The following is a 27,090-nucleotide window of genomic DNA, read 5'->3' as shown; positions in this document are numbered from 1 at the left end:
TTTGTTTCCAGGACATGCACGCTTGCAGGGCTGAACTTTTTTTGAGCTAAACCCATGACTTTGTGCAGAAGTAATAATTTGTTTCTGGTTTAATTTAGTTAGTTTGCAAACTAACTTTCCTTTTTTTTCCTCTTTTTTTTCTGATCCAACTTTGTGTGTGTGTGTGTGTGTGTGTGTGTGTGTTTGTGTTTTAATTCATTTGTGTGATTTAAGCGACTGTTTGTTGCAGGGCTGAGAAAACAAGGTGGGTAGTTGAGTCAGTATGTGCAGTGGAGGCTGATTGTGTCCATGTTGTTGTCCACTGCCCTTTTTCTGTTGCACTACTGGACACTGAGATGAGCAGTGCAATATTAAAAGGGCATTGGCTGATGAAACAGACACTCAAACCTCCCTTTACTGCCTTAACTCTTAACCTGCGTGTGGAGCGATTTTTTTTTTTTTTTTTTTTTTTTTTTTTCCCGGGTGTGCTTAAATGTGATGCAACTGTGTCTCCTGCTGCACGGAAACCTGTAGACTTAAGTCCACACTCGACAAACGTTATCAGCCACATGGAAGAAGAAGACAGGTAAATTTGCATTTCAACACCCACCTTCTTGTTTTGTTATAAATAACACCTTTGCTTCTTATTTAAGCGTAATTGGAGTTTGGCTGTGAAGAATGGCTGTAACCCCCCCACCCCCCACCCCCACCCCATGTCCACGTGCTGACACATGCTGAGGTCAGCTGCTTTGACAATGTTGCACTACTGTACCATCCATTCTAGCAGTGCAATAGTATTGTCATAGCATTTGGCCTCAGTTCACACTAAAACTGGTGCTTAAAGGGCTCGCTTCACACGAGCTTGTGTAGAAGTAAAGCCAGTGTCTGATAGCAGGTAGTGGCAGAAAGCCTCCTAAGCTGTTTGCCCAGTACTGTATTTACAGAGCAGAGTTTACACACATTTTCTAGGCTGACATAAGTCCTTGTAACCAGAGTTTTAGGTAATGGTACACAAATAAGGCACATGAAGTGAAGAAGACACACATATGGTACAGTTGGGTTTTTCATTTTTAGGAGGGGTCAAGCTTGTGATGGAAATCATCACATATTCCCATCAGGCGCCAAACAAAGTGTGACTTTAACTTTAAAAAAAATAAACACACACACAACTGTAGATGGATTTGAAGTAAAAGCAGACACTGCAGTTTATTTATGTTAAAATGATTAAATGATCAAGTTTTTCTCTTCTTATCAGACTTCTACCTTTTTTCTTCATGGTGTTCTGTTGTCAATGAGATGGTGAGCATGGATGATGGGGTAAAATAAGCAGATGAAAAAAAGGAGGAGGGGTGGGAGGTCAATGTATGTGGGTTTGTTTTTTTTTTTTTCTTTCTTTCTGAGCATCCTCGGTGGTAGCAGGTCGATGGGGGGAGGGGACGTTTGTGAGGAATGTAGGGAGCAAGGCCCTCTCACCCTCTTGCCTTTTGCCTTCCCTTTATTTTCTTTCTTCCTTCTCTTTCCGTGTCGAGATTAGGTGTCACTGCTCCTGTGTGTGTGTGCGTGTGTGTGTGTGCGCGCGTGTGTGTGTGCCTCGTGTTTGAACCCTGAAGTAGGAGAGCAAAGACGTTTGTTTTGATGACTGTCAGCGGACCTTTCTGGGTGGAAATGTTTAACCACAGTCCAGTTGCTGTTACAAGCTGCTGCAGAAGGACTCAAGGCATTATTAAAAACAGACAGGAAGCATATTTTGGGGCACAGATTGCCCCGCTGCAGTAAAAGATTTCAGGTGAAAAGACGGATTGCTGCGACTGTGTAGTAAAGCTGGTTTATAGAATCTCATTAGGTCTCTCCAGAAAGGAACAACAACAAAAAAAAAAAGACAAAAAAGAAAACGTATGATAGTAATAATACATTTTAAATGGTGACAGAGGTGTTTCAGATGTAAAGGTGGGTCTAGGTGATTGCTCACTAGAGGGAAAGCAAAAGCAGGCTTCAGTCACTTGACTGTGTGAAATTCTTCCTGAGTAAAGAACGTGACTTGTTTAGGCTTGCTTGCAATGCTTGCTGGGAAATCCTGGAATGTGTGGAATGGGGGACGGTGGTGCTTCTGCAGTTAACTGACTGCATAGAGCAGCAAGTATCCTGCAGTGAAACCCAACATGTCAGCAGTGCTTTTTGAGCAGCTTAAAACCTCAATCAGAGAATGCACGGTTAAACTCCAGGCAAGAGAAGCTAATTAAATGATTACATGAACTCAATTACAGAGCAAACGCTGTGCTTATTTTGTTTGTCATTTATTTTTGGAGCTACTGCTCATGAGTTAATGTGTTTGATTTAGTTTTTGGTAATGTACATTTTTGAAAAGGGAAAAAAAACAAGTTAGATTATATGAAGCATTTATATAATTGATCTTAAACCAAGTAAATATGTATTTCTTTTAAATAATTTATTTAACAGGTTTATGAAACCTTTCTCATTAATCTGCTGTCATGTTCCTCTGTCACCCTCTCTCTAAATAAAGTCAGTTAAATTTACATCTTTGTCTGTTTTTTATTTTTCTTGCAAAAATATGGGTTTAAATGAAATCACACGATTACACAGCAGATGCAGCATTCTCATAAAAATATAAATTGCCCTTTATACTCCAGTGACAAAGTCTAAAAAGTAATTAGAAAGTAGAGGGTGAAAAAACAAACAAACATGAAAATTGGCTGTTTTTGTACCTAAACTTTGAAATCCCTGCAGGCCTTAAACGGACTGTTTAGCAGGGTGCACTCACAGCTCCGACAGTTTTGATGCACAAACAGATTTTCGCTCTGGATCTTGTTGCAAAATTGTGTTGCATTTATTAAAAACATTTTTTTGATTTTGATTTTTTTTGCAAAACTTACAGAACTCCATTTTTAATTTGAGAGGAAACTAGAAAGTTTACAAAGATAGCAAAAATCCTGCCTTAAATAATCAACTATTGTGAGTACGTGTGAACCGTATCGGTGTTATTGTTTCGTGGAAAAAATAAAAGCATATATTTGGGTTTAAATTTCACTTGGTGTAGACTATCCAGTCAAATGGAAGACGGGGAAAACACTCAGAGCTTCACATGCAGTGACGAAAAATGTTTGTAAATGCAAACACAAACAATGACACAGCAAAGGGAAAGGATCAACCAAGTGAAAATCATTAGGTTTGAAATTCATATGGCAAACATTAGGGGGTCAAACTCATCTGACTTCATGGGCCTTATACAGCCCAGTTTGACTGTAAGTGGGCCGGAGCAGTAAAAACCACCAGTAACTTTCAAATTACACCTCCAAGACTTTCCATTTGTTTTAGTGTAAATAAGCACAATTTATTTTTAAATGTTTATATTCACTGAACCTTCCATTTGCAAAGTAGATGATGAACAAGAAATAAAATATGATTTTTTTTAGTTTGTTGTGAACAATAGTATCTTATTTCTAGGCTCAGATCTAAAACCACTTTGGCATTCCATTCATTTTCACTCACGTGCAGTGATGCTGTTTTCGCTGCATAACAAAGCAAATAACTGGAATTATTAACGATTTCTTTGGTATTTTCACACTTTGCAAAGCCATTCAGTGTGGTGACATTTTTCACGTTCTAATAAATGCAACAAACAGTTCAGAAAGGCCTCCAACCAAAAGCACATTAGCCACTGTGTTTAAATCAAACAGCAGGTTCTGGATGCTTCGACGGTGTGATGAGCTCTCTGGAGAGCAGACATGCTGTCATCGTTCAGCCGGGGTGCCACGTTAACCCTGACTGATGATAAAATACATCTAAACTGTGGCAGTAATACACATGTTGCATATATTGTAAAATATTTGCATAATTGTCCCCATTATATGCTTTTAGAAATTCATAACCACAGACTCTTTCACCATGTTTGTGCACTTGGATTTTGAGTCACATTCATTTCCCCCCAAAACAGAGAACATATACGCGTTTTAATGGATTTCACCAACAGTATTATGGCTACTTGTGTTTCAAATTCTCCTTTAATATCATGATAAAAATCATTGCTGTGAATTTTGTTTGCCAAAAATAATGCTGGTGTGAAACTCTATTAATGTCACGGCCCTATTTTGGATCCTGATGGCACTCCTCTTCCTCCTCTATTTAAGCAGTTAGGCTATTAAAGGAGTGATCAGACGCTACATTATTTTAAAGACAAACAGTTATGATTCACAGTTCTTCCATCAGAGAGCGGTATGGTGGCTATTGTGTGATGCATAGGGTAGATTTGTATGTTAGTCTGATTTTTGGACAAGTCTAAAAAGGAAATTATTGTATATTAGGCAGGGAACAAGTTTCCTATTTTATATAATCTCTTCTGTATTTCAGCAACTTTCAAAATATTTGAAACAGGAAGCAATGCTTTATTTTCAAATTAAAAATGGGAGCTGGTACATTTGCAAAGAAAAGCAAACTTGTCGTTTCTCTCGGCTCTTTTCTTTGCCGAGAGATAAATGAAGATGCACAGCCTCTCTGCTGATGTGCTGACCGTTCTCATCATTTAACCCTCTTCAAAGATTCATCCCTGCTGCAGAGAGGCAGTTTAATGCCATCCAAAGGACAGGCGCTGTAGTGCAGAGGCAACTAGTGAATCTGACACAATCACAAAATGCTCGTTATGTGCTGATGCGATAAATAATTAATGATGAAATGAAAATTTACCACAGCGACAAACTGATCATCAGAGCCTGCTTTAGTTTCACTGAACATCAAATAGCAGCGGACGCCGAGTGTGGTTTATTCTCACAAAATGCATTCATTCAAAAGCAGATTAAACAGAAGCAATGAGCTGATTTGTGCAGGTGAGAAAATACAACAGGACAAAGCGAACACAATGACTCAAGAAACAGCAACAATAAACACGGGTGACCAACAGACAATGGGCAGGCAGAAATCCAAATAAACCAAAATAGCCCCGATACAAGAAGTGAAATCATCGAGGAAATGTTTATGTGCCTGTTTTGACAAGGAGGAGGAGGAGGGATTGAAAACTGAGCATTGGATTTACCTCTCGTGGCTTATCTGAAAACAATCTGAAGCAAGCAGCGAAAAAACGCAAAAAAGTTCAACTGTGTTAATCTTGAAGCAGCTGAAAGTTTGAAATATTTTTAAAACACTGATGACTTTAGATTAAGTTAGATTCACATTTAATCTCCTCACACAGGAGATTCCATCATCTTTACTAATGCTCTAAGTAGTTAATAAATTAAATAATAAATAAATAAATAAAATAACACGATCAGCACATCACTGTGAAGCTGAAGTTTGGCTCCAGAGTGAAGTGTCACTGATGGTACAGGATTTCACCATTTTCACCATCGTGACACTCTGATAGAAAATTCATCCGCAATCACGCATGAGCGCTGAAATCCTACAGTAACAACGGAGAGAAAGTGTGTGTGTGTGTGTGCGTGTGTGTTCCTGAGATACAGAAGGAGAACAAATGCTAAATGTTCAGGTGCCCTGTGTCCTGCAGAGCCACACATATTTGTGAGTGTGTTTAGGTGTTTGCTCATGGATTGCATCACATCTGTTTATGTTAGTGCTCTCCATGATGAATGCATACCCGGATGGAGGCTCCTGATATTAACATCTGCTTCTGCTTTGATGTATTCAAAATAAATGTAACTTATTTAAGTTTAACGATCAAGACGAGCTTCTGCAACAGCTGTGAGATAAATGTTTCTGGTATAAAAGTGATGAGAGCTTTTTGGAAGATTAAATATTTGTTTAAGCAGATAAAACTATTTAATATGTTTGTTGTGGGTATAAAAATAAACTCATTCAACCACACAAGAATCAATCCTCAGGTGGGCTGCAGAGGTGATCAGGCGCCACCCACTGGACAAAACATTTAATGCGGAAAGTAAAATCTTTAACTACACGTTATTTTTCCTAAAGTATGCTATATTGCTATATTTTTAAGATTTTGCCTCCTAGTTTAAACGATCTGTTTCTGAGCTTTAAAATAATAATACTTATATTTTTGTGTGAAAAATCACATCTAAAAACTGTCATTGCAACTAAAAAAACTACAAAAAAAGCCATTCTGAATATTATTTCTCTCTCTTAGACAAAACTGATTTATATGCTTATTTAGGAGCTTTACTTCACTGAAAACAATAAAAACTGATTTTATGAATGTTTTCTTGAACCAATTCAACGGATTATGGAGTAAAGCTCCTTTTGTTGAACATTTTTTAAAAATAAACCATTACATAACCTTTAAAACTAGAAGTAAAAACACTTAGTCTGTTTCTGTTTGAAATCCTAAACTGTCAGCGTGTTTGAGTTTTCCAAAAGTCACATTCTGCATGTGGAGCAGTAAGTTAATTTCATGCTAATGTGTGCACCTTAGGTTTACAATAAACCCTTCATGTGTGCACGGGTACAAGCAGCCGTCTTCAGTGTGTGAAATGTTAATGACAAGAAGATGCACATTACTCTGTAGCCTCTTCATCCCTGAGTCTGACTCTGCCGTCACTGCAATGGAAGAAACAAATGAACTACTCATGAACTTTTTAACATGAACACATGTAGAGCAGAAATATAGTTTATCATAAAGATCTGTTACCTCAGTTTTTGTTTGTGAGAGGATAGCTGTTGAGAGTAAGCGGCGATGACACAAAGTCTGGAGATGCCTCAGAAACAACCTCGTGGGGCATCTGAGAGAGAAAAAAAGACTCTCAGGATAAATGATGAAAGAGACAAACATCTCCTTTCTGTGATGTTTGACCAAAGAAGAGGGCTGACCAGGACTGGAGGAGCCATGAAGAGGTAATTGACGGGGTAATGCATCAGATTCAGGCAGGAGGAAGAGTACAGATCTGCATAGCGCATGAGCTGGCTGGCGAACAGCGTCTGCCTGGAGCCGCTGCGCAGGAGGCTGCCCATCTGGCCATATGACATGTCCATCCTGTAAGTCAGCAACTGCAAGTATAAAATAAACAATGCAGTGGCTTAATGGCACACATCACATCGAACGTCCTAGATTTTAAATGTTGATGAGTGAGAATATACCAATCTGACTTCCTGCTTAGTCCAATTTAATTCTAAGAAAGTTTACTTTTTTGGGAATAGACTTCTTATAGACAGAGGGAGTCAAATGTCATAATCTACCTCTGACGTGTTGATTTAAGGAGATTCGTGTTACGCTCAGGAGCGTGCAGAGGTTTCCCTGCAGTCTTGGAGACCACAGATATTATCTGTTACTCGGTCATTAGTGTTACTGTCCTTCTACAGTTTTCATAGCAGAGTGCAGTTGCTGATGAAATCATGCTGCACCATGAGTGTCCATGGATGGTAAATTTCCACAGAGGAAATGTGTCAGTGTACAGTTCAAGTCTCTGGCATGAGAGACACATTCCAGGAGCATGCTCATTCTTGCTCATTCAGGGATAGTTTCTTGTTCAAAAACAGCTTAATTTTAACCATAAACTTTTTTGTACTGTTTTCTTTTATTCTGTCCTTTTTGCAGTAGACTGTATATGAAAGCTAGACACAACCTCAGGGTCTGAAAACTAAAGCCAATTTTGAAGTGCCTTAAACCTGTATTTTTTCCAAAGGCCAGCAGGGGGCATCACCACCAGCTGGCTACAAGTCAGAATGTATAAAAGTCTATTATAAAATGACTCCCCTGTTCACTTGATTTATGACCTCAGCAAACACTTTTATTGTTAACACTCTTGGTTATTAGTTTTAAGTCTTACTGAATAGTTGATTTTTGTAAATTATGGCCTGGTTTGTGGAAAGATTGGGTATCTTTTAGTATGACACATGAATGAGTTATATCCTCAGGTTTTTTTTGTAGCCAAACTCACCTTTTGCTCCTCACTACCACTTTTGAACAGCCTTTGGTGGACTCTGTTCCATCTTTTTCATACAGTCTATGGTACTGGGCGTGTCAGTGTAATCGGGGATTGTAAACGGACTCCGAACAGTTTCCATAAAATACAAATCAGCACATGATTTCAACATCGAAGGCAATTTTATGTCTTCCGTACTGTTAACATGCCAACACCTGTACTTACTATTAAAAATACACTTATTCTGTGAAGCTTAACACTATGGGTGACTTGTGCCAACTAGTGCTGCAACTCTGTGACTGTGGAAAGTTACTCTATACTTGTAGTGTAGTTTTAACCATATGTAGAGCGAAGGAATAGAAACACTGTCAAAGTGGTGAAGTGAACTGTAATGGTGCTGAACGACAGTTATGCTGCACAGACACATTTGTGTTTTCTTCTGCTACAATAGTGAAGCATTGCTATCGTAGTGGTAGATTTTAGAAGTGCATTTATGCATTTAAAATGACATAAAATGTATTCCAGGTATATCCCAGGACATATGAGACATATTTATTTCATGGTGGTGATAATTTAACTCCCATGCAGGACTTTGAGCTTTCAACATACAGAGAATGAGGCAGAATTTGAATCCAAAAAAGCATTTCTAACACCAGCTGAAGGTACAGTGTAGGTTGTATGAATGCATTGAACTTTACGCGCATCCACAACTAAGGTGTGGAAATCTTTAAAATACTGTGTTGTGGTGTGCAGAGCTCACCTTCATTCTCATATGAATGGAACCGATGTCACGATACTCTTGACTGGTGGTGTCTGGGTGCCTTCAAAAGACACATATAGAAAAATGAACATGTGCTATGTCACTTTATCTAACTGTGTCACATGTAGGAAATGAAAAATCAAATGCTAGTCTATCAGCATTAGTGTTAGTGAGTAAATAAGCAGCGAAGAGTTCTCTTGTTTGGAATCTCAAGAGCTGCAAAACATCAACAAACTTGTTTAATTTCCAGTAAAATGCATGAATTAATAAAAATTATATGAGACCGTTCATTCTTTAATATCTTACATATGGTTACTGAATAAAATGCTAGTCTATCTCATCTATTCATGACACAAGATGGGATTTTTTTCCAAAACTGGGGCTTGTGTGTGCTTGTGCTCCACCTGCTAGCCCTGCACCTTATGAGAAAATGTTGATTATTTCATTGGGTTTAACTATTTTAAATTATAGTAATGGTAAGGCACACCGATCTAAAAACTGCAGGTCTGAGTGCGTTTCAAATCTAAACATATCTACAGGAAATATACCGAAACAAAAAATAGACTCACTTGTTAAGTTCAGCTAAGTAGAGGTCAAGACACTTGAGCTCCTCAAAGATATCTGAAAAACCAAGTACTGCATCAAAACCATGACACCACAGTAAAACAGCACACAATGAGTGGATCATTGTTCTTACTTTTCCTTTCCTCCCACACTTGCAGCTCTTTGGTGAGCTCAGGGACGACCAGGAAAGTCTTCCAGCCCTGTCGCTTCTTAGACTTCAGGATGTCGCCAAAGATGTGATCTCCGACATAGAGGATGTCCTTGCCTATGACGCCCAGCAGATCACAAACAATGTCTGAGGATCCTGTAACCAGAAAACACAAGTTAAGCAGCTGAACTGAACAGAATTGAACTTTACTAATGAGGACAAAATATTCTTGCCCAATTTGAAGGAAAACTCAGTGCTGTCTCACCTCCTGAGTAGACTGTTCCATGCTGGAGGTCACCAGTGTATGTCCCGATGCGAAGCTTTCCTGTGTTCTGTGTATAAAAATGAAACAGATTACTGGAAACTGTTGATGCTCAACATTGTGATGCAACTCTTCAAACACTCTTTCACACCGTGTCCACTTGTCTCAGCACAGTCCCCTCTGCAAAGAACAGCGGCTTTTTGGTGTCCACAACGACAAGGTCGAAATACGAGCGCCAGCTCTTTTTGGGGCTTCCAGGCTGGAAGGAAAAAATTTTAAAAAATGTCATTCTCATGATTCTCTTTAGAGGACAAAAAGTCCAACCACAGTTGAAGATGCCTTACCTTCACATTACTTTCCAGCAGGTATGTCATGATGACCTTGATGAAGAAGGTAAAGTGTAAAATATACAGTTAGAATGATTTATAAGGCAGAATTATCATTTACAATGATCTCATAAACATTAACAGGCCGCTTCATTAGGTCTACCTATTCAACTGCTTGTTAATGCAAATATCTAATCAACCAATCACATGGCAGCAACTCAGTGCATTTAGCTGTGCCAGAACCCAGAGAAGCCAGACTACTTTGAGCCATAAAGGAAACAGTATCTCAAACAACCACTCATTACAAAAAAGCTATGTAGAAGAGCATCTGAATGAACGCAGTCTTGAAGCAGATAGGTTGCAGTAGCAGAAGACCACACAGTGTGGCTCTCCTGTTAGGAAACTGAGCCTACAATTTACACATTTTCCACCAAAACTAGACAAAAGATCATTGAACATTGCCTGTTCTGAGATTTCTTGATTTTGGCTTCAACATTCAGACTCAGAATTTGGCATAAACAAGCGTGGGTACATCATATCGTATATCAACTGTTCAGCCTGCTGGTGGTGATGTAATTGTGTGGGGGATGTTTTCTTGGTACACTTATGCTGCCAAGAAAACATGATTTTCTGATCATGTTCATTCCTTTATGACCACAGTGTGCCTATCTTCTGTTGGCTGCTTCCAGCAAGATAGCGCACTATGACACAAAGCTCAAATCATCTCAAACTGGTGTCATGACAATGAGTTCAGTGTACTCAAATGTCCTCCACAGTAACAGTATCTCAATCCAATAGAGCACCTTTGGGATGTGATGGAATGGGAGATTCCAACACATCTGCATTAACTGTGTGATGCTAACATGTTCATATGGACCAAAATCTCTGAGCCTTGTTGAATCTATGCCACGAAGAATTGAGGCAATTCTGAAGGAAAAAGGGGTCCAACCTAGTAATAGCAAGGTGTAGCTGATGATGGGGGCATTGATTTTCCTTTGTAGTTGGAAGGTTTTAGTCATGGCACACTCACCTCGGTGTAGTAGTAGTCACTGTTAGTGGCGAGGAAAACCTTGGCCACCTCTTTGATCCGGGTGAGGAGCACAGGGAGGTTTGGCTGTAAACGTTTATACTTTCAGTGTTTCAGTCTGCTAACAGAAACTCAGACTGATAATCTTTTCAGTTTACTCACATCTCTGACAATGTATTTCTCCAAATTCTTGGTAGTTAATTCTTTCAAGGTTCCCTAAAAAACATTTTGAACATTTTGTAATTTTGAGAAGTCCACACATTTTCTTTGTGTTTAATGTTGCACTTTGGCGGGTTTTGTGAACTCACCGTATCATGAGTGTAGTCCACGGCATCTCGAACATCCTGGAACATGCTTCTGTACGACATTAGCAAGTCACCGTGCTGGAAACCTTTCAGAAGGCTGGAAGAGTTTAACACAGATATGGAAGGGATTTCTCCAAGTCTTGGTGGGATGATAGTATAATATAATATGGATAAAATATGTGACTTACTTTGTGTATCTGGTACATCCAGTAAAGAAGTCAACCAGGCAGGCGTAGAGATAAGTCTCTGCAGGGTGCATATAAATTGTAAATTGTTTATAATGCATAGGAAAATTTGAAAAATTGTAGAAAAGCAAAGACGCTAAACAAAATTTACACAAAGTATAGCAGAGTGCAGGATTTTATACCTGAAAGATTGAAGAGAGTGTTCAGGATGTAAAAGCGATCGGTGTCGTCTCTCTGGATGAACATGTTCGGGTAGTATTTGCGAATGTCTTCACTGTGGCACAAAATGATAACATGAATCAATGTTAACAACCCAGATGCACTGACTGGCTGCGGAGAAACAAAACATTTTTGCAAACGTGCGTGAATTTACATCTAGTTTGTGTAAATTCTTAGTTCTGAACTCACTTGCTTGTACTGACTGCTGCGATTTACAAGCAAAAAAGAAGAAGTTGACAGCCATTTCAGTGAGACAATATAAAGGCCAAAACAAAACTACTCAATTTTGAGATTTTTTTTCTTCCTTGTCTGTTGGATATCAATGCAAACCAGTGTTTGTTCAGTGAGGTAATATCTCATTTTCATATTTAAAATGAAACCTGATGTTGCTTTTTTATAACAACAACAAAAAGGTGGGACTTAATTACACAAGTGAGATAACTGATGTTGATGTTGTTTGTTGACATTGTGTCAATATCTAACAATTTTATGCTGACTTGATTTTTTTAAAACAAGTTTTATGGAATTACAGCCATGTTCATACACATTCCCCCATTTTCAGAGGCTCAACAGTAATTGAACAAATTAAAATTATTTTATATATAAGAATTGCTTATAATACTTCAATAAAAATCCTTTGCAGTCAGTAACTGTCTGAAGTTTAAAAGGCTAGAAGAATGGATGTCACCAAGTGCTACGTTTCATCCCTGAAGTTTATTTGGGATTTTCAGTCTGATGATGGCCTTCTTCACTTGCACTGACAGCTCTTTGTACCTCCTGTTGAGAGTTTCAAATATAGTTATGCACTTGGACCAGGACCTCACCCGGCTATGAAACTGTCAGTGAGCCCTCTGTCACAGAAAATAGGGGACTGTGTATAAAAATTACTGTAATGTAATTTTTGAATTAAAGCTGAAAGTTTATAAGTTAATCACAGCTTGATTGTTTAATTGAAATTTAACTCTAGTGGTATATATAGAGGTGTATATTATTACTTCATATATATATATATATATATATATATATATATATATATATATATATATATATATATATATATATATATATATATATATATATATGCTGTGTTGAATCCAACTGGCCCAGCCTTGCTTGGGTTTTAGTCTTTATGTTTCTGTCTCTTTTTCTCTCCCTGTCCTCACCTTGATGATCTCTATCATACCAAACAGTACAAAATAGATTATGCAAACATTTTTTTTACTGTATTCACTTGTTTCTGACTTTACCCTTTGAGGAACTTAAAGCCATGACTGCAGACTAAAATATTCCCATTTGAATCCACCTTCAGGAGGTTCCCATATGTAGTGTCAACCACTAAACCACTGAGGGGGAGAAAAAGGGAGAAGGTTTATCAATAATTGACCAGAACAAAAAAAAAATATAAGAAGAATTGATTGGCTACTTCATTGTGGTGTAAATCGTTAGAGAGACTTGGAACTAACCGAGTGGGGAAGCTGGGGTCGTACTTGTAGCGCAGAATCTCATGAGGGTATCCAATGGACACCATCCTGTCTCTTATCAGCTCAAAGCCCAAGCTCTCGTAGTCGGGAGACTTATACGCTGCAAGCAGAAATGCACATAGCAAAAGCATGAATACACAATCATCCACTGTTGTGCAGCTTGTTTGAAAGGAAAGTCAGAAACTATAATGAAGAATTCAGCACAGAGAGTTCAAAATTATGAATGAAGACAACATGTAGCATCTTCAGGGTGATTAAATATTTTATACACACAGTGTAAAAAAATATGATAAGCTAAATATAGTTTAAAAATGAACTAATATAGATTAAGTACCTTATACTTCATTCTGCTCAGGCAAGGGTTTTATCCTTTGTTAAGTAATAATGACTTTATTGGTTTATGCTGTAAAACAGCTAGTAGCAACTATGTAAGTTTTTTTCCTGACATTTTTTATTGCTATCAGGTAAAAGTATACCAAAATAGTTTGGAGAAATTTAAAAGGCATCCCAAACAAGAGCTCGGTCTCGGAAGTTTAACATGGCAAGAAATACCACCTAACTTGAAGATTTAAAAAAAAAAAACACTTCATAAAACTTGGCGGGGACTAATTTTCTAATAAATAAACTAAAATGTCACTATTACCTCAATGTTTTTTTAGGTCAAAATTGTTTTATATAGTCACTCACTTAGATCTTGAGTGTGCTGGAACAGTGAAACTCCCCTTTCTATCAGTGTAAAGAAGTTTAAAGTCACAATCTCTGAGATATGAGGACATTTCAGTTTTTCTACATAACATAGAAAGACATGAAATCTAAAAACTAAATGTGTAAAATTACAAAAAGTGTTCTGGTGGTGCAGTGCCCAGACGGTCCTGTTATTATAAAACAGAAAGTTTTTCTTAACTCAGAGAAAATTAAAATGTTTTAATTACAGTGGAACTAATAATTATTTATTTTGTATGTCTGTGTAAAAAATGAAAAAAAAATTGAAAGTGAATAAACAGGACAGTTTCTGACAGTTAATTGTTCATCTGTTACTTTGGTGTTATATGAATGGTCATCGGGACGTCTTTATCAGTAGGAAAAACTCTAAAATTTATGAAAAAACATTTAAAGCAGCAACATTTATGCCCACTTTCAATATTTTCCAAACTTGTCCAGTGGGCTGCTAGAGTTTTTGCAAGGCAGATTTTGAGTTTAGAGTACTTGTAAGCAGTACTTCAATTATTTTTTCTTAGACATATTCCTCACTTGCTGTTGTATTTATTCTTGTGCCCCCAAAACACCTCATACTTACAGAAATGTTAGTTTTACATTTCCAGCATTTGAACATGAACAATGAGAAGGAATAATCAATAGAGAAAGTTCAGTCATGGTATCCTGTTTGTATCTAGACCATTATACACTCTATATATTATACTATAGATTAATAGGTGGCAATTTTTTTAAAGTGTGCAGTAAACATAAATTAAACAACCAAGTTAAAGTAAAAGTAAAAATGACGTTATTACACAGTTATACATAAACTGTACTGTTCTTGGCCACAAAAACACAGCGAAAGTATATCAAATGTAAACATTGTATAGCTGGCATAATCACAACACTGCAAACTTAAGGATTTGTAGGTAAATAATAATCCCATGACTCTCTGTGCTAGACACAGTCATGTTGCTCAGTAAGCAACTCAATGTCAAATAGAATAAATAAGGACGATGAAACTTTTTTTCTTTTTTTTTGCTTTTACTTACTTGCTAGCGTGTAGTCCATGTCGAAGCCATAGCATTTAATATTTTCCAGCGTCAGGCTTCTGTTGACAAACACCCTGTGATCAAACAGAAACACAGCTGAAGGCACAGGGTCATAGAAATTAATTTTTTATGCACTAGGGTCAATTTGATATTTTCATTTATCGGAATGGGTTTCCTAAGGTTCAGTTTGCGTCTTGGCTTTTTGACATCAGGTCTGCCATGAGATGTGGATTAAATGAATCTTCAAGGGGCAGAAGTCATTTAGTGTGTGAAGCTATGATTTAATTTGTCTTTTCCACCACAGAAATTCAGAGACTTTGCATACTTAGTTTGAACCTATCCTGCCCTTGAAGTCCCTCGAGTCGGGGTGGTGCTGGGTGGAGGCTAAAGATGTTATCAAAACCAATGTCATCACAGATGTTTGAAATGACTGCCAAATACTTAACATGGTTTTGAACAATATATTAAAAATAATCATGATGTATTTTTAACACTGTCATTTATTTTCTACATCACTTGCCCCCAGATGCTACTTTTTAACCACACAGAGCAACGAGGCCTGTCTGCAGCACCAGGATGGCCCAGTCTCAACCTTTCCTGACAGTTCATACATATAGAGTTGCTGTAAATAATTAATCTGCAAGCTCTTGTTCTGTGAATGTGTTTCTCCTGAGTTCCATCCAGAAAGTAAAAGCTGTCAGCGAGGGAGTGTTTCTGATGCAGGAGCACTTACTGACAGGAAGCAGCTGAATAAGCTGATGATTCAAATAGTCATACAGGGTTAGAGTGCAAACTTTCAGAATACAGAAATAGGTCAGGATGTCAGAAAGCACTGGACGTTGTGGAAATGTACCAGTGGATTTTTTAAATTTATCTTTTGCAATTCATTGTCTAACTTATTATATGAGCAACAGTATTCTTATGATGTATAAATACGCAATTAACTTGTGATCTGTAATAACGTAAAGAAAGAGCAAAACTGAAACTGACGACTTTTCTTTTCTTTTCTTTTTTTGTTTGTTCTTTTTTAAAAAATATATTGTAAAACCTTAGAAATTCTGATCGTGTAAATTCATCTTTAGGTTAAAAAGTGTTTCAATTAACAGCAGTTTACATATTAGTGTGCAATATTACCCCAGTTGAACTTACTTTTGTTCAAGGCGCCTCTTCTTCTCCTCGGTGGAGATGCTTGTGTCCATTGCCTCCATGGTCCACACCTGCTGATGTGCAGCTCCTCTTTTCAAAGAGGTATTTAAATTCTCAAATGTACCCAAAACTTTGTAGGCGTGCCGCTGAGCGTCTTCTCTGTTTTTGTGCACATGTTGAAACCCCTCCTTTTGACAAAGTGCTCATTAATGACGTAAACGGCCGTGGGACACGCGCACGCAGCCTGTCGCCCCCTTGCATTGACACCCATGGTGCTGCGGAGCTGAGTGGGTAGATTGTGTTATCAGAGGCACACACATGTGCACGGGCTGCATGTGTGCGTAATTAATGGGAGTTTCCTGATGGCTGTCAGTCCCGCTGCGACTCGAGCAGCTCAAGTACACGCTGCATGTATCAAAGCAAAACATTTCGTATATTTGATTTATGAATCATTTGGTTTGCGTGTCATGTGCAGAGGCGTTATCAGCAGCACGCGCTCAAAGTAACAGCAACAAATTTGGAGACATACTCTCCAATTTCACCCAGAAACACATCCTCATCCTCACATTTATGCACAAAGCAGTCTTAAGGGTCACCAGGAAGAGAAAAACTGTATACAAGGATTCATACTTTGCAAATGATTTTAATTTCTCTTTCAGTCTCCCTCTCCCCGTTTTTACACTGTTAACGTCTTCGTAGTTTTGTATTCATATATATAGTGTCACACAGGTGGTTTTACGTAACTGAATGTTGTCATTTTGTTTATGCATTGTGAATGTAAAAGCCCAACAAGGGAAACGTGTTGGAAATAGGCAACAGCTATATACTATGTGCCGCACATCAATCTCATGCTCCATATTACATATGTTTAACATATATGTTAAACTGCATTGCCCCTTTAAAAAAAATAAGAAGAAAATGCGTTTTCAAATATGCTTTTAAATCTCTTCACCTTTTAGTAACTTACATCAAACTTGAGCTTCGCAGTTTTTGGTTTTTGGTTTGTTTTGTAGCAAATATTATTTGTAAAACTCATGTTTTGTACATTTGTGGTTTGTGTACTGCGGTTGTTTCACTATGTGCTGTACTGTAAGTCCCTTTGGGCTGGAACTTATCTGCATGACACACCACCATGACGTAACCAACCCTCTTTTTCTATATATAGTGTCACACAGGTGGAAAAACGTCATCAGTATTTAAACAGCACTCCAGTGTTACAACTGGTCAGGGTGGAAAAAGACTGTGGAGCAGTTTCAACTATAGAAATGCATCATGTTTCAGAAGAGTTAAATATTATTGTGTAATTTATTATTGATTTACCACATTTGAGGAGAAATTAAAAATCATAGCTTATAGCAAAAAGCACAATAGCAAACAAATAAATATTTAAGGTCTGATATTAAAGTTTTAAAGTAAAGTAAGAAAACGCGAATAGAAACAATGCTGCTACAAATCACTTTAAAAATCTTTTTTTTAATGTCAAACAAGAGTGAAAGATCTATAACGTATCAGTAATGTCAAACTCACAATATGGGTCACGGGCCATATGCAGCCCACTTTGATCATAAGTGGGCTGGACCAGTGAAACTCTCCTTTCTGTCTGTGTAAAGACATTTAACTACACACTGAATCCCTAAGACGTCTTAAAATAAGAAAAAGAAGTGCAGTTACAACAGCACAGCTCAGTTTTTCTACACCATATACTATACTGCAGTAAATGAAAGAAATTTCGGGCTTAAACTGTCAGAAAATGTGTAACAGAAATGTTAAAAATTACAGAAAAAGTTCTGGTAGTTGGTCATTTGAAAACAGAAATAAATTATTCATTGACAGAAAATGTCCTATTTTATATTTTGTTTGTTTGTTTTTTATGTTACTGTGTACCCATTGTAAAAAAAAAAAAAAAAAAAAAATACTTTTTTACAGTAGATAAAATGACTTTTCTGTCATTTATTTGTTTTTTGTATTACACAATTATTTTGGTGCATTATGAATGTCCTTCATCAGTAAAAAAACAAACAAACAAAAAAAAAAACACCTCTGTGTTATGTCCTTGATGACCAGTTTAATCCTAAATATTTATTAACGCCATTCATATCCTGTCAGTCTGACATACAGTGAATAATTCAAGCTGCACATTTAACAGCATATTTAAATTTTTTTAATAAATCTAATCACAGTTTGGTTTCGTATGATATGATTCTATTGCCGTTCATCTCAGTGACGTCTTTTCTTTTGGGTTTGCAATGCATCTTATCAAATTCTGCAGCTATCTCCAGGGGTGTCTTATTTTTGATCTCGGGGACGTTGAACTTGAGATAAAGCCCACAGATGAAGCAAGAAAACAGAAAAATGAGAAAGCAAAAGTAGTTCAGTTCCTCCTGGAAATAAAGCATTTGGAAGCAATTTGTCAGTCCTTGTGCTTGACGCATTTCAAATGATCTTAAAAATATGCCACATTTTACATACTTTTAACATACTTACCACTAGGATGGGGAAGACCATCCCAACCACAAACAGGCCTAACCAGTTGAGGGTGCAAGAGATTGTGTACGCAGCTGATCTGAAAGGCTGAGCAAAGAGTTCCCCTGGAAGACTAGGTGTAACTCCAACTTCGGGGAAAATGTACATGCTACAATAAGTTCTCCTCATTGTTTGGTCAAAAAGAAAAACTTGTTGGTGTTAATTTTAGTCTTTAGAAATATTAGCTTGAGAGATAAACGTACCTGGACCAATGGCAAAAAAGACTATACAGAGGAAAATGAGGACCATGCTGCAGTACGGCATCCAGGAGACCTGACTCTGAGGAAAACGAAAGGGTTTAAGTTTGTTTATTTATTCAAATATGCAGATGCATACACTATCTGTCAAAGGTTTCAGAACACCCCAATTTTTCCAGTCATTTGTTGCAATTCAAGTCATTCAAGTCCAGTGAATAGTTTGAAATGGTACAAAGGTAAGTGGTCAACAAAAAAAAAAGATAAGGTTACCCAAAACTGAAAAATAATGTACATTTCAAAATTATTAAAAAAATAAAAAGGGTCTTTTTCGGGGAATACAAAATGGGTTAACAATTTAAGTTGTCCTTCAGCAATGGAGGTTGATCAACCCTTGAAAGCTGGTGCTACTAATTGCTACAGGTGTTCCAACTTTTCTGGATTACTTACAGCCCCCTCTGTCTGCATAAAAGCAGTGGTACCATGCCCTCGTGAGCATCAGTTGAACAGTATTGTACTGCAGAAAGTGTGTTGCTACAAAAATGGCGAGAAAAATGGAAGAGAGACAGACCATCATAACACCTAAAAATGTAGGTCTTTCCTACAGAGAAATTGCAAAGAAAGTAAAGGTGTCAGTGAGTACAGTTTCCTTCACCATCGAAAGGCACTCAGAAATTAAGACAGGAAGAGCTCTGGCAGACCCAAAGCCACAGCTGAATCAGGGGACAAGTTTCTGAGAGTTAACATATTGCGTGATAGGCGGCTCACAGGACAACAGTTTCAAGCACAGCTTAATAGAGGTCGTAATAAGCAAGTCCCAGTTTCAACTGTGAAGAGAAGACTTTGAGCAGCAGGTTTAACAGGACAAGTAGCAATAAGAAAGCCATTGCTAAGAATGCTCAGAATAAGACAAAAAGGCTTGCCTGGGCCATGAAACACTGCCATTGGACTACTGAAGACTGGAAGAAGGTATTATGGACTAATCAAAATTTGAAATCTTCGGTTCATAACTACCCTTTTGAGTAGGCGAAAGGATGGTTTCACAGTGTGTGGTATCAACTGTCAAACGTGAGGCAGGAAATTTGATGGTCTGAGGCTGTTTTGCTGGATCCTGGTTCGGCGACTTGTACGCAGTGAGAGGCACCCTGAACCAAAACGGCTACCACAGCTTTCTGCAGCCCCATGCAACACCCTCTGGTATGCACCTAGTTGGGCAGGGGTTCACCCTACAGCAAGATTATGACCCAAAAGATAAGTCCAAGCTTTGCCAGAACTACCTCAGGAAAAAAGAATAAGATGATAAGCTTGAAAACATGGAGTGGCCAGCACAGGCTCCAGACTGAAACCCCATTGAGCTGGTTTGGGATGAACTGGAAAGAAGAGTGAAAGCAAAGCAATCTACAAGTGTCACACATTTATGGGAACTTCTGCAAAAGATATGGGAAGAACTTCCTGAAGAATATTTGATTTCTATTGCAGAAAAAATGCCATGGGTGTGTTCAGCTGTTATATTCAACTAATCAAACACACACAAATCCACACATCTGCAATAAGACTAAGTGCAATACTTTTTTCTGACAAAGTTGTATTTTTACTCAGTTGTATATAGAATTTGTGTTCTATTTTTATCCTATTGTATATTTTATTCTACTGTATATAGTATTTTATTTTATTCTATTCTATTCTGTACAGTTGTGTACAGTATTTTATTCTTATTGTATTCTAATTTTTGCTATATAACTTTTGCACCGTCCACTTCCTACTGTGACAAAACAAATTTCCCACGTGTGGGACTAATAAAGGTTATCTTATCTTATCTTATCTGACAAAGCTGGCTACTTTGATAAATCAAAACTTTAGAATCCATTTTTGTCTATAAATTGATTCCATGATTTCTCTTTTAACTCCAGCAGCTTATTTGTACTATGCTTTTGTTTCAGAGTGTAATGAGACATCCATCCCTCCATCCATTCGCTTCCGCTTATCCATTTCAGGGTGTAATGAGACATCCATCCCTCCATCCATTCGCTTCCGCTTATCCATTTCAGGGTGTAATGAGACATTAAACAGCATAATTTTCAATTAAAAAATGGAAAAATTAATGTGTCCTAAAACATTTGACTGGTAGTGTATATGTAAATATATTTTTAAAAGTGGCTAGTTTTGCAGTGACTTACTTGCAGGTACAAAGTGATGGTGAGGAAAACTAGTGTCACAGACATTCCTGCGTAGCTTCTGAAGAGCAGGACCGTTTTTCCTGTTCTGTTAATAATCATGAACTGCAACATGAGAACAGATTTAGCCTGCTGCAGTTAATGTTTTGCAATAATGACACAGAATTAAACAGCCACATGGGGGAGCTACAATTACACATGAAAACAGCTGCCACAAGGCATTCACATCACTGGTGAGACCTCCAGACGTTTTTTCCCTTAAATGATTTGATACATCAGCAGGAAGTAAATAAAACAAACATTAATAATGAGTGTTTACAGGATGTTAAACATAAAGTTTCCCTAAAATTGGCTTGTGCTAAGTGACTAACATTTCAACAGAAGTGTGAACAAAGAAATAAGGTAGACAATTATATTCAGTCCAAATCAGGTGTACAATGTATAATTGTTTGATTAGCATTTTTAATATATTGGATGATGAGTCAAAGGACACAAGTCGCCCTTGTTAGTTTTTGTCCACTCTGGCTCCACCTGCTGAAATGCTAGTCTGTTTGCACAAGTAAACACCTTTGGATCAGTCATTGTGCTGCACTACTTTTTGTCCTTTAAAGTTTGTCGTCCTTGAGCTGAGCACCTATATTTTGCTGGACAGCCCGTTTTTTATTGGATATAAAACATGATTGGATATCAGTGAAAGAGTACTTACACAGGATACAGCAGTGGAAAATTCACAGAGCCCTGTCCCCAAGGCAGCATATCGCAACTTTAGTTCTGGGATTCCCGCCGCACGAAACACATCAAAAGAATAAAAGTACACCTGTAGAGAAGTTAAACATACACAGATAAGAAACTGTATAATGTTTCTATTCATTTTACTGAAACCGGCAAGTTTTACTGCTGAATATTTCACTGTTATTGTTAGTTATGTATTTATTACATTTTATTATATTTAGACATTACAGGATTTTTTTTGAAAGAACATAATCTAAAAAAGGAGATTACAGAGACTGGTGAAAGAAAGACTCCTCTGTTTCTAGCATATACACTCACAGCATTGATGCCACAGAGCTGCACTGAGGCGAAAGTTAGAGAGACGGTGATCAGCTGCCAGCGGACCGTTTTGTTCTGAATCAGCTCCAACACTGAGTAGCTGCGGACACTCTGCAGGGCAGCTTTCTCCTCCAGCATCTCCTCGATCTCTCTGCTGTAGTCCTCATTGCCCCAAAGCCGCTTTAAAGCTAAGGTGGCATGAAAAAACATGAGATTTAAACGGTAAGTTAACAGTGACTAAGTAAAAAAATCCTAAAAAAGGCTAAAAATGTTTTTGCACACCATTTTCACAGGCCCGTTGGTCTCCTCTGTCCAACAACAGGAAGCTGGGAGATTCTGGCAGGAAGAACAGGGTGAGGAGTTGAAACAACCCAGTGAAACCAATGAAACCAAGCAGCCAGGGCCACAGCTTCTCTGTACCAAGTAACTCACTGCAAGTATAACATCAATAGTCAAGTTATCACAGGTTAATATCTAAAATAGCAACATGCTTCCAAAAACACAGTTATGAAAAGTTTTAAAGGGCCAAAGTTTCATTAATATTTAATTAAATATTCCTTAATTACAGATTTTTGCATATAACTCTTTCATGCATGGTAACAAAGTGCAATAAATTGCAATTAAATAAATTGTAAATAATACAAACTATAAAGGACTGTTATTCAGAAATACAGTTAAATACTATAAAAACCTTAAAGTTGTGATGTTGTGTAAAATGCAAATAAAAGCTGAATGCAAATGATTTTCAGATTTCAGATTTTGTTCAAAATAGAAAAGATATGTTGTTTAAAATTTCATGTAAGATATTAGCTCATGATGAATTTCATGGCAACAACACAGCTCAGGAATGTGCAATGAAAGGCTGGAAAATTAAGTTTTACTAAGGAGTTGAAGGAACATTTTGCATCTAATTAGGTTAACGGTAACAGGTCAAAAGAACATCTTACAGAGAAATGGGCAGATGAAATTTACCAATCCACAAAAAAATGTCTACAAATATGTGAATATGTCCCACATTGTAATGCCACATGATCTGCAAGACATAATATTATCATAAAATTCAGAGAATCTGGAGAAACACGCACACAAACACTTGTGCACATGCACTGATCTTTTCAGTTGTAGAGTCATTGGGAACAGTTTTAGTCATCTGAAGTGATTATATAAATAATAGCTCTGCCCTTTTTTAAATTAAGAATCTGTATTGTCCATGCAAAATTGTACATTGTAAAATGAAGGTTTAATGATCACTGTAAAAAATTACAGAATGTTCTTGTTCAATGCTGGAAAATCAAGATACTGTAAATGAACAGTGACATTCCTTACAGAGTACAAAAGGTCCTTTGTTGTCTATCCAGGTGTGGGCAGTCAGTTAAGCCTACCACACTACCTGACGCTTACTCCACACAAAAGAAACTTTGCAACAGGACCCTTTGCAGTCCTGTTGCATTGGCTGCAGTGACTCAGTCAAAATTAAGACCTGATTGAAATGCTGTGGTGAGCTCTTAAGAAAGCTAAATGAATGCCCAAAGCAGTGCTGTGAAGAAGAGTGAGCCAAATTTCCTCCACAATGAGAGAATGATGAAGTTATACAGAAAATGATTAAGTCTGGTTATTTCTGCTGAAGGTGTTAGAATCATGAGATGTACTTAGTTTTTCACAGGACTGTGAGATACTTTCATTTTCACATGTAGGCTACCTCACCTGATCCCCAGCAGTTGACCAGAGAACTTCCCCAAAGACATGAAGGAACCAATGGTCACGCCAACAATCCCTTTCAGCTTCCGAGGAGCGATTTCCATGAGGTACATTGGATAAACTGCAAGACTGACTCCTAAAGTAACAGGAAAAATCAACAACACCCACATACACAATCTGACCAGATTCAATGAGGTGACAAGAGAGTTTGGACAGCCGGGAAACCAGCTCCAGTGAGTTTGCTCAAAAGGTTACCTGAATTAATGCCAAAGAAAAAGCGTCCTGCCATGATCATCTCAAAGGACATGGCTGTTTTACTCAAGAGCATCAACACACCACCAAGTATAGCCACAAAAGTGTTTAACAAAAGGCATCGCTTTCTGTGGGACAGGAAAACAGAGACTTAGAGCCTGAGGCCAACACAGAACATCTATTTATATATGTCTTTGACAGTGCCATGTTAATAGCTAAACAGAATATGGAATTTTTATGCTCATGTACACCAACCTGCCGCATTTTGACACTAGTGAACCAGCTGCTAGCGATCCCAGTAAACCCCCAACACAGAAAATAGACACTGTGAAGGACCAGATGAGTGAGAGCTGCCATGGCTCCAGGGAGAGACCGTATCTTTGCACGCATGTTTGGTTCACCAGCTCCTTTATAAACTACAACAAGGTGAACAGTTATAGACTTGTCTATGCATGTTGAAAATACAGCTTAAGGTTGTTTGTATTTTAATTTAGTAAAGTATCTCACTTACAAAAGAGGGGGAGGTCATCACAGACACGCTGTATCCATAATGAAATGTCCCACCGATACCACACACAAAAATGGCAGCAAATACAACAGGATAACCTACCTGTAAAAATGTTTTAAAAATTAAGCAAATGTTTTTATGGAAAATGTAGGCACATTTTGTTTAACGTCAATCATGCTAAATAATCAAATTTTAATTTTTCAATACCACATTTCCCCAAACTTACATTTCTCAGTCTGTATGTTCAATTATTTTTATGGATTGTGTCAATTCTGCATATACAGCAGTCATTTAAATATCAAATAATTCTTTTGTTTTCCTTTCATTTATATGCTTGAGCTAGCCATTCACAAGTCAAGAAACATAATGTAGACATAAAAATAGTTTTAACTGTTACCTACCAGGAGTCCTAAGTGCTGTATCATTGCTGTAGGTCTGTCGCTTTCGGGTGAGAAGTCTTTTCAGATCATTCACATGGATGCAGCACACATTTAACTGAGCGCTGAAATTATTAACTTTTTTGTGGGCCAAAGAATAAAGGTGGACAAAAACAACAACTTAAAAAGTTATGTGTCTGATGTGGAATAAGTCATGTGGGCATGACTTTTGTTTGCTTAAGGATTCTGCCCAATGATCATGAAAGACCCTTAACAGGCTGCTCTAAAGAAAAGTTATTTATTGTCCTTCAATCTGTTTAAAAGTCTGAAAAAGTTACACAGAGAGAGACAAAGACGTGATTATGAAGTTAAGCCAAAACTTTTAACCTCTTTTTATTTGGCTCAAAGCTTAATGGAGAATTGCGTCACAAAACACAATAGGAAAATCATCTCATGGAAGGGACGCAAATGTCACAGAGGACAGAGCCATAACTCTCAAACGAAAGGTTACATTTTGGAAAATGTATTAGCTATCCAGACAGTGAAAACCTCAGTGTCAGTTGTCAGTAAACATTAAGCTACAACCAACATCAAAACCTCCTTAATGCTTGCACATACCTCATTCAGTTATACAAACAGTGAACAGGAGAAACTGGATGTTGCTGGAAGATTCTTCTTCAGCAAAGAAAGAAACACATTGGTCTTGCACTTTTGTACATATAAAATAAAAGAAATATTGTGTGGGCGTTTCTTTTTATTCTAAATCCTTTGTTAATTGTGTATAGTAATCTGTCTTAGAAAGGCACAGGGAGATGTGTATTTATTCAAAGTGCTGCTTCTTAGGTTTGATACCCAAATTAAGCTGTTTCAGTCGTTTCCACTAGAAAAACAAGAGTGGCCCAACACACCTATTATTACAAAACTCTGGTTCCAAAGTCAGAATCACAAATATAAACTATCAACGAATGATCAAAAGCAGCAGTAAGAAGCTTCACTGTGAAAAGCGCAAATTTCGTTACATAACATCTGGTTCTCAAAAGTAAGCCGGTCCTCCAAAAAGGACAAAAGCTGTGCACAACTGTCCCAAGGAAACAGTGCGTCTGTGTCTGGCACATGATGCAGCCAGATGTTACACAGCTGACCTCCAGAGAGGAAGCAGAGTCAGCTTCAGACTAAAAACACTGTCAACAAAGCACTGAGAGACCAGAACTTCAAAAGAAAATTCCTGCTGGTGACTGAAGCTTTTGCAACTGCCAGGGAGGCTGTATTTTCAGCTTGACTGAAGGAGAAATGGCTGACACTTTATGAGAAAGCTGTTAGACTTTTCTTAAGGAGTCGTTACTGCGAACTGAATGTTGAACCAGTGTGTTTTTCTTTCTTTGGAGAACCACACATGCACCTTCAGATCAAATTATAAAGGTTTCAATCTCTAACTTGGGTTCCAAATTGACTCGTTGTCAATAGTGAAAAGGACTAAAGAAACAATGGCAATAAAGGGGAAAATGCTCTTCATCTGAAATCAGTAAATCAAACATAAATATATATTTCACCAAGGAAGGCAAACCTACATACACACGAAAAAACCCCCACAATATTCATGGAAAACCTACTAATGCAGGGCAAAAATAAAACCATCAGTATCAATGTTGTACAGGTTGCACACATTGCTGTTCAATTCTCTGACTTTGTTGTTGGATAAAAGTTATTTTGAATAGCTGTGAGTCTCTATGTCAGACTTCCCACTCTGAGAAGCATAGGCTGATCTTCTTTATAAGCCTGTAACTGCGGCCACATCCACCAGCCCATCACTCTCCTGTGTGAAGAGAACATTCCTGTCAAAATACTGTGATGATCTATCAAAACAAACAACTAGATAACTTAAGTACAATATACTGGTTTTAAATGGTGTTGGTGAAACGTGAGCAAAGTTAAACCATGAGCAATCTGTGTTGTGTGCTAACTGAGACCAGCTATACCAAGCAAACATGGCTGGAGCCCCAGATGGGTCCCAAGCCCATACTATGTGCCCCATGGTACACTATCACCGTGACCTGGTGTGGCTTTGTAGTATGTTTGCTGAGTACTACAAAGCCACTTCAACATTATGATGCTTTCTTTGTGCTAGCTATCCTCAGAAAACATAAAAACCCCATCAGCAATAATAGGGGTGACAACAGCGGTTATCGACTTTCTTTGTTAACTCGTGCTCTCTCCTTTAGGCTCTGTTCTGAAAAGTTCTGAACCTTTAAGCTGGGTTTATTTAAACATGCTTTGCAGTCTCCCACTGGGGAGGTTTCTGACCAAGTCTTCTAAGCACTTACAC

At 37.7% G+C, this 27,090-nt stretch overlaps 2 protein-coding genes across 2 annotated transcripts; both read right to left on the bottom strand.

The window, feature by feature from the left end:
* Nucleotides 1–4,729: 4,729 nt before the first annotated feature.
* nt5c2l1 (5'-nucleotidase, cytosolic II, like 1) lies at nucleotides 4,730–16,153 on the bottom strand. The gene is made up of 18 exons (XM_063478651.1): nucleotides 15,995–16,153; nucleotides 14,846–14,919; nucleotides 13,080–13,197; nucleotides 12,864–12,959; nucleotides 11,580–11,671; nucleotides 11,401–11,458; nucleotides 11,216–11,309; nucleotides 11,070–11,123; nucleotides 10,911–10,994; nucleotides 9,899–9,934; nucleotides 9,706–9,813; nucleotides 9,558–9,624; nucleotides 9,278–9,448; nucleotides 9,150–9,201; nucleotides 8,581–8,641; nucleotides 6,769–6,945; nucleotides 6,590–6,680; nucleotides 4,730–6,498 (listed from the first exon to the last, which is right to left on the bottom strand). Exons 1-17 carry the CDS (start codon nucleotides 16,051–16,053, stop codon nucleotides 6,591–6,593), a joined length of 1,491 nt encoding a protein of 496 aa, XP_063334721.1. The 5' UTR covers nucleotides 16,054–16,153; the 3' UTR covers nucleotides 4,730–6,498; nucleotide 6,590.
* A 2,012-nt stretch (nucleotides 16,154–18,165) lies between these two features.
* Nucleotides 18,166–24,815, bottom strand: slc2a11l (solute carrier family 2 member 11, like). The gene is made up of 12 exons (XM_063480265.1): nucleotides 24,792–24,815; nucleotides 24,394–24,492; nucleotides 24,138–24,298; nucleotides 23,886–24,010; nucleotides 23,637–23,766; nucleotides 22,215–22,363; nucleotides 21,933–22,120; nucleotides 21,589–21,699; nucleotides 20,886–20,987; nucleotides 18,718–18,793; nucleotides 18,476–18,603; nucleotides 18,166–18,372 (listed from the first exon to the last, which is right to left on the bottom strand). Exons 1-12 carry the CDS (start codon nucleotides 24,813–24,815, stop codon nucleotides 18,166–18,168), a joined length of 1,500 nt encoding a protein of 499 aa, XP_063336335.1.
* Between the last annotated feature and the right edge of the window lie 2,275 nt (nucleotides 24,816–27,090).

This window comes from Pelmatolapia mariae, linkage group LG7 (genome assembly GCF_036321145.2).
Source record: "Pelmatolapia mariae isolate MD_Pm_ZW linkage group LG7, Pm_UMD_F_2, whole genome shotgun sequence".
Lineage (NCBI taxonomy): Eukaryota > Metazoa > Chordata > Actinopteri > Cichliformes > Cichlidae > Pelmatolapia > Pelmatolapia mariae.
The sequence above is the reverse complement of the archived record's forward strand: the minus strand, read 5'-3'. Positions and strand labels throughout refer to the sequence as shown.

What these genes read in the sequence shown, in the direction of transcription:
- slc2a11l (XM_063480265.1), bottom strand. Translation starts at nt 24,815, where the DNA reads ATGATACAGCACTTAGGACTCCTG. An exon ending in TACAGCACTTAGGACTCCTG is followed by an intron (nt 24,493 to 24,791) that starts GTAGGTAACAGT and finishes ACATTTTTACAG; the next exon opens with GTAGGTTATCCTGTTGTATT. An exon ending in CCAACGGGCCTGTGAAAATG is followed by an intron (nt 22,121 to 22,214) that starts GTGTGCAAAAAC and finishes ATGCCACCTTAG; the next exon opens with CTTTAAAGCGGCTTTGGGGC.
- nt5c2l1 (XM_063478651.1), bottom strand. Translation starts at nt 16,053, where the DNA reads ATGGAGGCAATGGACACAAGCATCTCCACCGAGGAGAAGAAGAGGCGC. An exon ending in GACCCCAGCTTCCCCACTCG is followed by an intron (nt 12,960 to 13,079) that starts GTTAGTTCCAAG and finishes TCTCCCCCTCAG; the next exon opens with TGGTTTAGTGGTTGACACTA. An exon ending in GTGACTACTACTACACCGAG is followed by an intron (nt 9,935 to 10,910) that starts GTGAGTGTGCCA and finishes TTCTTCATCAAG; the next exon opens with GTCATCATGACATACCTGCT.